General features: G+C 40.0%; 1 protein-coding gene across 2 annotated transcripts; it reads right to left on the bottom strand.

Moving 5' to 3' along the window:
* Positions 1–683: 683 nt before the first annotated feature.
* On the bottom strand, positions 684–7792 carry THNSL1 (threonine synthase like 1). 2 transcript variants are annotated; one of them, XM_055803768.1, is made up of 2 exons: positions 7701–7792; positions 684–7272 (listed from the first exon to the last, which is right to left on the bottom strand). In XM_055803768.1, the coding sequence occupies exon 2, from the start codon at positions 7211–7213 to the stop codon at positions 4991–4993; it is 2223 nt and encodes a 740-aa protein (XP_055659743.1). In that variant the 5' UTR covers positions 7214–7272; positions 7701–7792; the 3' UTR covers positions 684–4990. The 2 variants fall into 2 exon arrangements, with proteins under 2 accessions (XP_055659743.1, XP_055659742.1); XM_055803767.1 differs by having other exon boundaries at positions 684–7275; positions 7701–7791.
* Between the last annotated feature and the right edge of the window lie 3364 nt (positions 7793–11156).

Here is an 11156-nt window from a genome sequence, read left to right as displayed (position 1 = left end):
CCAAGGTTGTGTCTTTTAGAATGTTTCATTCTGAAAAACTTTTGAAGCAACAGCTTCCCAGTTCTGATAAGCATGCTAAGCATATTTATGATACTGTGAAAAAACACAGTAACATTTAAATCCTCCTCAAGCTGCTAATATATATTCATAATTAACTGCTTGTTCACGTTAATTCACTGAAATTACTTACTCCTTTCTTATTGCTGCTTCAACCATTCAAGTAATTTTTAAGCCTGTGATCCTAAAGTCATATTCCAAGTGAACCAAAGCTGCTCCACAACTGTTAACAATCAGCTCATTCCTCCACTGAACTAAGCATGAACAAGAAAGATTAAACTGTCAGATTTCCGTATTAATTCCTCACAATACACAGACTTCCCCTGCAGCACCAAACAAGTCTGTGGTGCAATATAAACAGAATGTTTAGCCATTTGCTATTTTTGATGTGGGTTTACTTTTTTGTAAGGTACTTTCCTCCCAGGATAATGCAAATTATCTCACTAATATGTCAGTCTCAACAAAGGGAATTACTAGATTGTTTACTATGCACCTAACTTCCAAGTAAACACAGGACTCAACAAGTCTTTCAAGATTTAAGAATATAAAATTCTGAAACCACTTCTTTTAGTAGATTTTCTTAATATCACACTGATATTATGAACATACTTGCAAATAAAGTGCTATAGAGTGGATCCTGCAGTATTTATTTAAAGAAAATACAGTGGATACAAGTGACTAATACATACTTCAGGCACGCCAAACATGATATACTTGATAACAATGTGTGTTCTTGATGTGCTTGAAGAACAGAGTTGACCTCTTGAAAAAGAAGAACCTTCCCTTTAGAGTTGTTACTGCTAAAATATTCCATCACCTCAAAAACATAAATTGCAATTCTTTCTAAATTGTAAGATACTAAGAAAACAAAATTATCTTCTGAAGTTATCCTTATCTGCTCTATTCAGCCTTTAACTCAAACCACTGTCACCTTGAGAAGCAGGACTCTGACTAAAGGCAAGTAATGAGCAGCTGTAAGCAAAACAAAGTATTTTTCATACAAACAGTCTTATAATAAAAAGTGTAAACATAGACATTACATTTGTCCTTACATTTGTTATTTTTGTCCTTAAGGTTTTTCATGTAATATCAGTGTTCAGCAAAGATTTACCTATACAGAAGAATAAAAGCTTAACTAAAGCTATGCTATTACTCCAGGTCAACAAAGCTAGTAGAAATGTGTATATATGCATGTTCACACTCTCTGCAGACCTGGCTTATGTTGATTTAGATTGCAACATCCTATCTTTAGACAAATAGGGGCAAACTGCATATACACCAAGCCTAAAACGCTTAAAGAATCCTGCTAACCATCACCATGCTGATTTGCTTTTGTGTATCACTAGCCTATCACTTTTACCTTAAGAAGTTAATATAAAACATTGCATGACAACAGCGTGCCTGATGTCTGCAAAAGACAAAAAAAAGGCACTTGTGTCCACTCTTATTCAGTAATGTCTTTTGAACCTTTCATAACACTGACAGTAGTGAAAAAAAGTACAGTAACAGTAGCAGAATATTGAACCACAGTATTTTGCTGACTGACATTCAGAAAAGCTGGGCTGAGAAAGCAGGATTGCTTCCTTCACTATCCTACGCTCCTGCAGCCAGCTATACTGAGTATGCTGGAAACTTGGAAACTTTTTCTCTTGCATTCTTCCAGGCCCTGCAGGACAAGGCAAACCCGAAGACTGTACATTACAGCTACCACAACATAGCATCAGCACCAGACCACAGATACTGTGTACATCCAGGATCGCAACACTACTGCAGCGTTTTAAGGTGCCCGTTACCAGAATCCACAAGCAAATGTGGTGCACAAAAATAGTTCAATGAAGTTATAAAAGTCCAAAAATTAACTTATGATTTTTAAAAACTCGTAAATACTGTATTGTAAAAGCCTTTAGACATCCTAAGAAATGTACTAATACCCTATGTGCTCTTTAACCCCTGCCTTTATACACCTTAAGTCCACATTTAAAGCCTGTAATTGCTCATTTCTTTATTCATCAGCTGTTACAATGGCTCATGTGCTATGCAAATAGCAACTAGAAATTTTACTAATACTTTCCCCTTCAAGCCAAGCTTGAGTTACTGCCATGAACTTTGAAATATTGATTGTTTGAGTCATGCCAAAATAAATCCTCGGTTTAGTTCTGTTTTATCTAATAATGAGCTAACTCAAGGCAGAATGTTGGCTTCTAGACTAATCTTGTTTAGAATCTCAGCTTTTCTCTTTTAGGTACCTTCTATGAAAACAAGCTCTTCTTTGTGGACATTTCTGGAAAGTATCATAGCAGTGCACAACAAATGGCCCTATGAGATGTAATGGCATTGAGCCCCATGGAACCAGGTACTGCAGGATTTCCACAGAGATCTTATGCTGAAATCACCTCCTGTTCCAGTAACTCAGGCAGTCTGGCTTGTTTGGGGGTTTTGTTTCGGTTTGGTTACTTTAAAGATACAGAATTTTGGTTTTGTACTGAGCACACCCAGAGAAAGCATTATTTTTTTTCCACGTGGAACTACTGTAAGAATCAGTCTGAAACATACAGAAATACATGGTGGATGTGCACTTATCACCCACACAAGCAATGCTGCTTTTTTGGCAGTATGCTATATTGTCCTTACAGAACTCTGATTATTTTTTTAATTCCGTATTTATGGTCTTTCTCATGCTGTGTCTGGAAAATGATTAAAATTCCTCTGCCCTATGAGGAGAACCTGAATGAGACTCCGGGCCTTATCACCCTGCAGAACAAAATGGCACCTCATCACAATTTTCCAGTACTTAAATGGTGGCTTCTAGAGGATGGAGGTGCTCTCTTCACAAGTAGCCACACAGAGATGACAAGAGAAAACAGCTATCAGTTGCACCAGGAGAAGTTTCATCTTGATATAAAGAAATTTTTCACAACGAGAACACTCCATCACTGGAACAACCTCCCCAGGGATGTGATAAGAGTCCCCATCGCTGGAAGTTTTTAAGATGTGACTGGGCAGGGTGCTAGCTCATCTCATCTAGGCTCCCTTTCCCATGAAAGATTGGGCCAGATTGATGTTTTCAGGTCCCTTCCAACCTGGGCTGTTCTGTGATTCTGTGAAAATAAAAAATTATTTTCCAAAGTTACTGCAGAAATAGTGAACAAGGACCTAGCACAGAAAAGAACTAGAAAGGTCCTAAAAAGGCATCCAAGAATGGCGGAATCTAGAAAGTTACTGTGTCACACCTTTACTACCACCTACATTAAATTTTATTGTATAATGTATTCACTGTGGCAAATGCACATCATGCTTGGGTCTTTTTATCTTACACTGGAAGAAATGACAAGTCTTTAAAACAGTTTGCTAGATGACATCTTCTTAACCCTAATGTGGCAAAAAGTACAAGCAGACACACAAAGGAAGCTGGCAGATATGGCAACAGTTCAAAGCCCCAAATGAGTCCTGGTATCTACATGTCGCTTCTCAAAGAGGCAAAAAATGTTATCAATTACCATCTCTCTTGCCAACACCTTCCCTATTTGAATCTTGGTGGGAAACACAACCTCCCATAGTTGTGTCCTCACACCTGATGACTCTTAGCTCTTTACCTCTAACTGCCATTCAAAACTTGCCAATACATCATTTTACCATTTCTCCTAGCATGAAATGTAGTTATATTTTACGTCCTTGCCAAATACCATCTACAGTTAGCAGAATATGTTTGTCCATAACCACATGATCTCCTAGGACAAACTGCTCTATTGTTTTTTTAATGCTAAAACCCAATAAGGAGCCTGTCATTAGCAAAACCAGATTGCTAACGTAGATTTATTTTAGGTTACACAATTAATACCTCTGATGCTATCACATTTTCCACACACTAGAATTCATCCTTCGCTTTCCTTGATGGGATGCCAAGTACTTTGGGAAGCTTCTTTCTTACACTAAGTCAAGCGAAGTATGAATAGAATAGAATGTCAAGAAGATTTAAGAAAAATATGAAAACAGAAGTTATTAGAACAAGAAAGCTGTATGACCTCAAAGATAAAACTTACATTCTAAAAACTTAGAATACAAGAAATAAATGTAAATAAATGGTGAAGTCTGGTTCTTATTTAAGGAGACTGCTGCTACTACTAGCAAATTCTTCTATAGCATTAAAAAAGGATTCTAAAGTTGAAAGTTCCAATAGAAAAGATCCAGGAAAGAGACTACAACACACCGGAGGAAGAGTCACATCTGAAAAAATATTAAAAATATTAAACAAAGGATTCTATTTTATACAGGAAAATATCTGGGAGAAAAAGTGTAAAAACCAAAATTACCAGATTTTTTTACATAAATGCTGGCCTCACAATACATATACGATATGTATAACATAGACGATAACATACTACCAGATTGGATGGTTCAAGGATTAACAATACAAGTATACTTCAATCTTTGTAGTGAAATCAACCCTCATTAGTAATATACGAACATCATTACAGTACCTTATCATGTTTCAGTGTCCTAAATGAAGTGAGTTCAAGTTTAACTAATCACACACTGACCAAATGATCACATCATTCTTGCAACAAAACCAGAGCTGTTAGTTTCAGAAAGGTCGGTCATACTTCATTATCTTCCTCCTTCCATGGAGAACGCTTCAGGCTTGTGAAGGAGACAGCACTGCCAAAGAAAGCCAGCAGTACTGGTGTCTCTGCTACATATGACCCGCAAAAAAGTATTCCAGTTTTTTATAAATTCTCAATTCACAACCTTTCACCACTACTAGAAATCTCACATGTGTTACTTACAAATACTGTTGAAAACTTGACAACAGAGTATAAAACTGCAGACGTTATGCTGTGGATTGGACACAGGCCAGATGAATCATGGCTTTATTAAAACATGCAGCTTGTTAAGAACGTATCACAATTGACACAGTGGACATCTGATCAGTTGCTCAGAAAACTTTCATAAATCGATTCTGAATTAAGGTTTCTATACAGGACATTAGCATACTCATATCAGCAGCACAGACCTGGTGTTCCTCACTTCCCTTCTTTTTCAAGGTCTCTAACAGGCCCCAGTGGACTGGAGGCAGAGGGCTGTAAGAACTCAGCAAGTAAAGCTGACTTAAGGGATTCTGGTTTATTTCTGCAATCCTCAAGGCCCTCAAGATAGCAGGTGCAAACTTAGAATAATGAGCCGTAGATGAAATAATAATTGGACAAGTTCTATCTTGTAATCGATCTGCAACTACTTTAGCAACAGCTGTGTGTGTATCCAAAATATATCCTGTAGTACTGTATACAGAGTGAATGGCAGCCAGACAGTCCTCCTCAGAGCACCACCCAGCCACCAAGTCTCGCTGAAGCTTTTCAAGTAGATCTTTCCGTAGCTGGAAGTGGCCCTTATTTTCCAGCTGGTTATATAATTGTGTCACCAGTTGTCCATCCTCATTAGCAATCAGGTGCAAGTATCGCTCGAGATTGGAGGACTTCAAAATATCTACTGCTGGTGAAAATGTGGGAATTAATTTTCTTCCCCTCAAATCATAAACACCTGTTCTTATGAAGTCAGTCAAAACATTGTTTTCATTGGAAGCACAAATACATTTTCTAATAGGAATTCCCATCATTTTAGCATACAAAGCCGCTAGTATGTTGCCAAAGTTTCCTGTAGGAATGCAAACATCTACAGGGCTTCCAAAAGGAATAATACCCTGATGAACAAGATCAAGGTATGCAGAAGCATGATAAACTATCTGAGGAAGCAGTCGTGCCCAGTTTATGGAGTTTGCTGCAGCTAAAGCTGTTCCATATTCTACCGTAAGAAAGCCAGTATAATCAGAATTAGTAAAGATTTGCTTTATAGCTGTCTGGCAAAAATCAAAATCAGATTTGACACCTATTGACCAAGCATTTTCTTTCTGACAGCCAATCATCTGTGATTTTTGAATTGGGCTTACTCCATCCTCAGGAAAAAAATTAATCACAGCAATTCTCTGTTTGTCAGTGTCATGGAGGCGACTAAAGCCATCTAGGACAGCACTCCCTGTGTCACCCGAAGTAGCTACCAGAACCAAGTAATTGCAGCTTCTGGGAATGCAGTATGCAAATATATGTGGCACCATCTGTAATGCAAAATCTTTAAATGATGCTGTTGGGCCATGAAATAACTCAAGGAGAAACTGATTGCCTGCCAGATGTCTAACTGGAGCAATTTTAGAACAAGTAAAGTTTTCTCCATAAGCAGTTCCAATAATTTCTGCCAGCTTAGAAGCAGGAACATCAGCAGGATGTATGCATCTTTCTAGTATCACCTGGGCTCTTTCAATGTAAGTTGCTTCTATTAGGCCTTGCCATTCTCCAGCAGTGAATCTGGGAAGTCCTCTCTCAGGAACAAAGAGTCCTCCGTCAGGGGCTAAGCCCTGAATAACAACATCACTGAAATAATTATGAGAGTCTTTTTCCATACTTCTTCCAGACCTACTAGATCTAGTTGAAATGAAAGTTTCCAGTTCCGAGTTTTGGTATCTCTTCACGGCATCAAGTACTTTTTCTGCTACAATCTCTGCTGCAATATCCCCTCCACAAAGAACACGGATGTCATACCACTTTTTGTAGAACTGCTTCCTAAACTGAAGTATGTCCTTGAGAGAAATACCAGGAGACTGGCCCACAATGCGATCCACTTTCATCGATTTCAGCCTGCTCATAATGACTGCTGTGGGCACATCCAGATACACAACTATCCCATTTTTTTTCATATGCTGCATGCCAGCAGCATGCATTGGATTGGACCCAGTAAGGGAAATGACACTTCCAGATGCTGAAAATGTCAACAGGACTTTTCCTTCCTCCTCTAAAAATTGCTCATTACCAACATCCTGCAGTTTTTCCGACACACTCATATTCCAGGTTGTTTCAAGGACATCGTCATCTATGTCTATGACAGGGCAGTCTAGCTTCTGACCTACTATTCTCCCAGTCGTTGTTTTCCCAGCACCCGGAAGTCCCATCAGGATAATATTTTTGTTTCCAACAAGAGAATGGCTTGAGAACCATGACTTCCATATCTGTGCAAATGCAACAGGTCTTGAAAGCATCAGTTTTAAACACATGCCAGAAAGACTGTTTTGGGTTAAAAGCCTTAAAGGCTGACATTGAACAACGTGAAACATCTTCTGCTGTGTTGTTTTGTTTGGGTTTTTTACCCAAGCCAACTTGGCAATCCACCCAACTGCTTCAAAGAGAAAAAAACAGTAATTAGTCCTTCAGCAAACATCTAGGAAAAAAACCTAAAAATTATGAAATTCAGAACAAGAATTCAAACATAAATCCAGTTATGACTTCATGAGAGCCAAGGAGGTATTTTTCAGAGTAAGACTCATTTTCCTCTCCTGCATAGTTCCAGCTCACTTCCACTGACAAATCTAACTTCAAACAGTCTACATCCCCAATGAAGACACCCAAGCCTAACACTACACATTCAAAACCAATTAGTTTTTCCTCTAGTAGACTTATTTTAAGTACACATTAACAAATAAGGAAGATTAACCTTCTTGTAATCAAAACGTTAAAAATATGCATGTCCCACCTCCCAAGATACCTTTGATTTCTTATACTTTCCTTCTGAATAAAACCCACTTAAATACACAGAAAACTCACAGACTTGTGCAAGAGCAAGGCAGGCTGGAAGAGCTGCATCCAGTTCTCTTCTGAAGGGGCGGCAAACCAAGCACACGATTTGTGAAGAACTCCTACAATGGAATTGTATTGAGTGTAGATTGTGTAAAGTGAGACAGAGAGAAAATACATCATGAAGACACTATAACCTCAAAAAAAATCCCTAGGAAAGTTGGATCTCCAGCAAAGATTAAGCAAGCAGCTCTCAACAAAGTGGGAAGGACTTTCAAAATCTCCGTAAAACTGGAGGGGGGGCCCAGGGACTAAACATAAATTTACACAGAAAATCCCTATAGATTCATTTCTCATTTTAGGTAGGCAAAGAAGCAGCACTTTGTTACTATCAATTTTTCATTCTTAATGACTAAAGATGCTTGAAGAAAAGCAATACTGAACTTCCGTTTATGAAATTAATAAAATTTTAGAATTAAAAATCCAACCCACTGCTTGCTCATCAACTCTAAAAAAATAATATATACAAAATAAAAACATGCTTTTGAAATATATATATATAAAATCACCATTTTTAAAAATTATTTTGGTTGCTACAGTATGCAATACAGAGAGATGGTTGACTAAGCTGCAAGTTCTTCTTTCTCCTGACACTGCAACACATAACCAAAATGGTTCTAATAACTACATTTTAAAGATTCAATCTAGCTGCTAGCACCCCAGCATTTGCTTTGCAATGTTCATTAAAATACTTTTACCAGTGAAAAAATTTTAATGAGAAAGTGTTTCCCACATTAACCAAGACAGACTAAACAGAACAATTAAAGGAATTCACTATAAACTAAGTTTCCAAATCCTTCAATTGTTCAGTGTCTTTTCTCCAGTCCAATGGCCTTTTATCACTGTGAAGAGCAGAAGGTGGCCTGGAATTGCAGTAGAAGGCAACCAGTGGGAACTGCAACATCTTCCAAAGACCTGCTCATGATTAATCCATGTTTACAGTTGTTACAACCATCCTTTAAAGACCCTGCTGTTCTCCATCAGAGTGCATTATATCAAATGACTACAGAGATATAGGTCACAAACTTAAAAAAAAGTCAGAGAAGCTCGAGTTTTGTCAGAGCAAACCACAAAACTGAAGACTCTCTACTTCCAGATGCTCCTTGCTCTAGACTATAGAATCATAGAACCATTTAGGTTGGAAAAGACCTCTGAGATCATCAAGTCCAACTGTTAACCCAGGACTGCCAAGTCAATCACCAAACCATGTCCCCATGTCCCTAAGCACCACATTATGTGTTTTTTACATACCTGCAGGGATGGTGATTCTACCACCTCCCTGGGCAGCCTGGTCCAATGCTTCACCACCCTTTCAGTGATTTTTTTTTTTTCCTAATATCCAGTCTAAACCTCCCCTGGCACAACTTGAAGCAGTTTCCTCTTGTCCTGTCACTAGACATCTTGGAAAAGACACTGACCTCCACCTGCCTACAACCTCCTTTTAGGTAGCTGTAGAGAGCAGTAAGATTCCCCCTCCCAGTCTCCTCTTGTTAAGACTAAACAACCCCAGTGCTCTGTGTTCCTCAATCTTTTACACTCTTACTTTCTTTACCAAACTATGAGCATACATTACAAAGTCAAAGCACTTCTAATAATTTAAATCTTTGCATTTGCTCACTTCTGTGTGGAGAGATGAGCTTGCAGACAGTTAAGTGTCATGAGTTTGCACCCAGTGCTGTCATGCATGTGCTGTAATTATAAGGCACAGATCTGAGGAAAGATGGGCATATCATACCGTACATTTTTTTCTCAATCCTGTAAAGTATAAGGGAATCATCCTGTGTAGATGCAATACAAGTTTTTCCTAATTGTTTTTTTTGTAAATAACTATCTGTGAATAGTAGCTGTAATGTTCAGTATCATTATAAAGCTGTACTGCAATAGTAACGTACTCCAGCTCTGTTTGCATTTATTCATCACTACAGGGCCAGAAAGAGATCTTAGTGTTAAAATTCCAGATGTAAGAAAGTTATATTCAAGTTTACAAAAAAACTAGAAACAACATTTTAGCTATTTTATTTCTTGAATGTAAGAATAACTTCAAGTTATTTGTGAGCAAAGGGAGTACAAACCATGCCCAGTATAGCGGTCTGCCTGCCATGTCTAGATGCATTACAGATTCACTTTGAGGTGCAGTCACGTGGTATGTATACAGCTGCTGTATGTAACATCTGGATTGCTTTATGAATCTAGGCCATAGGTATTGCTTGAAATCAACTTAGTCAATCAGGTGAAAAAATTTGCAGGGAATTCCTTTATTCAGCTATTCAGTTCAACCCACTTCAGTGTAATCCAATTTTGTACCCACATAAAGTACATGTACACAGAAGCTTGCAGCCATTGAATGCAACCTGTTTCTTTGAAATAATTCTTTGTTCAATTAGCAAAACCTTACGGTAAGAACAGCTCGAATTAAGACTTTATGGCTAGTACAGTTTAGCAGTCTAGTTAGAATGCCAAACCATTCAACTTTAGATATAAATCCCATGCCAAAAAGGTGGAGGGGGTTTTGAAGCAGAGCTTACACCCATGCCTCCAAAGAAATATTGACAATACACCTTGACCCCTCACTTTGATGTTGAGAGCACCTGTGTATTATCAGGAATCACCCACAATTTTAACAACTATTACTGATGACAACAGTTCTAGTGAAAACTGGGCCTTGTTACCAGTACAGACACAAAGTTTGCAACAATATAAAATACAGTTGAAATTCAGCAACCAAACAACACAGAGGCTGCTTGGAGCTGTCAAAGACCTCAAAGTAGGTCAAGACTGATAGCTTAAACATTTCAAAATTGCTAACCCAGGACAACTTCCACTTGACTTTTCTCAGAGCTTTTACATGGAGAAAAAAAATAATCCCAAAGCAAACCACTCAGCTTCAGCCTTCTCGTGACCATCCCGCAGACCAAGATCCTGCAAAGGTTCCCGCCTCACCACCGCGCTCCGGCCTCACCGTTTCGACGCCCCGAAGGTGTCAAGGCGCGGGCGGGAGGAGGGGGCCGGCCGGACCGCGCCGCGCTGAAGAACCGCGACCGCGCAGAGCCGGGTTAGCCGCCGCCGCTCGGCCAGAGCAGCCCAGGGCTCCGCCTCCCCTCGGGACCGGCGGCGGCCCGGCCCTGCCCCGGCGGAGCGGAGCGGCGCGGCGCGCCGCGGCCCGGCCCGGCCCGGCCCCTCGCCCTCAAGCGCCCTCAGCGCCGCGCGCGCACGTACCGGCGCGGGCAGTGACAGCTGCCGCAGGTGACGCGCGCCCCCTCCCCCCGCCACCGCGCACGCGCAGTCACCTGCCCTCCCCGCCCCCTCACGACTCCGCCCGCAGTCACGACGCACGCGCAGCCGAGCTGCCCGGCGCGCCCGGATGGCGTACGGTGCTGGGCCTTGCTCGGGGGCAGGACGCCTGCGCTGCTGCTGCCGCTGCTGCTA

The sequence above is a fragment of the Falco peregrinus genome, chromosome 5 (assembly GCF_023634155.1).
Source record: "Falco peregrinus isolate bFalPer1 chromosome 5, bFalPer1.pri, whole genome shotgun sequence".
Lineage (NCBI taxonomy): Eukaryota > Metazoa > Chordata > Aves > Falconiformes > Falconidae > Falco > Falco peregrinus.
The sequence above is the reverse complement of the archived record's forward strand: the minus strand, read 5'-3'. Positions and strand labels throughout refer to the sequence as shown.

What these genes read in the sequence shown, in the direction of transcription:
- THNSL1 (XM_055803768.1), bottom strand. Translation starts at nt 7,213, where the DNA reads ATGTTTCACGTTGTTCAATGTCAGCCTTTAAGGCTTTTAACCCAAAAC.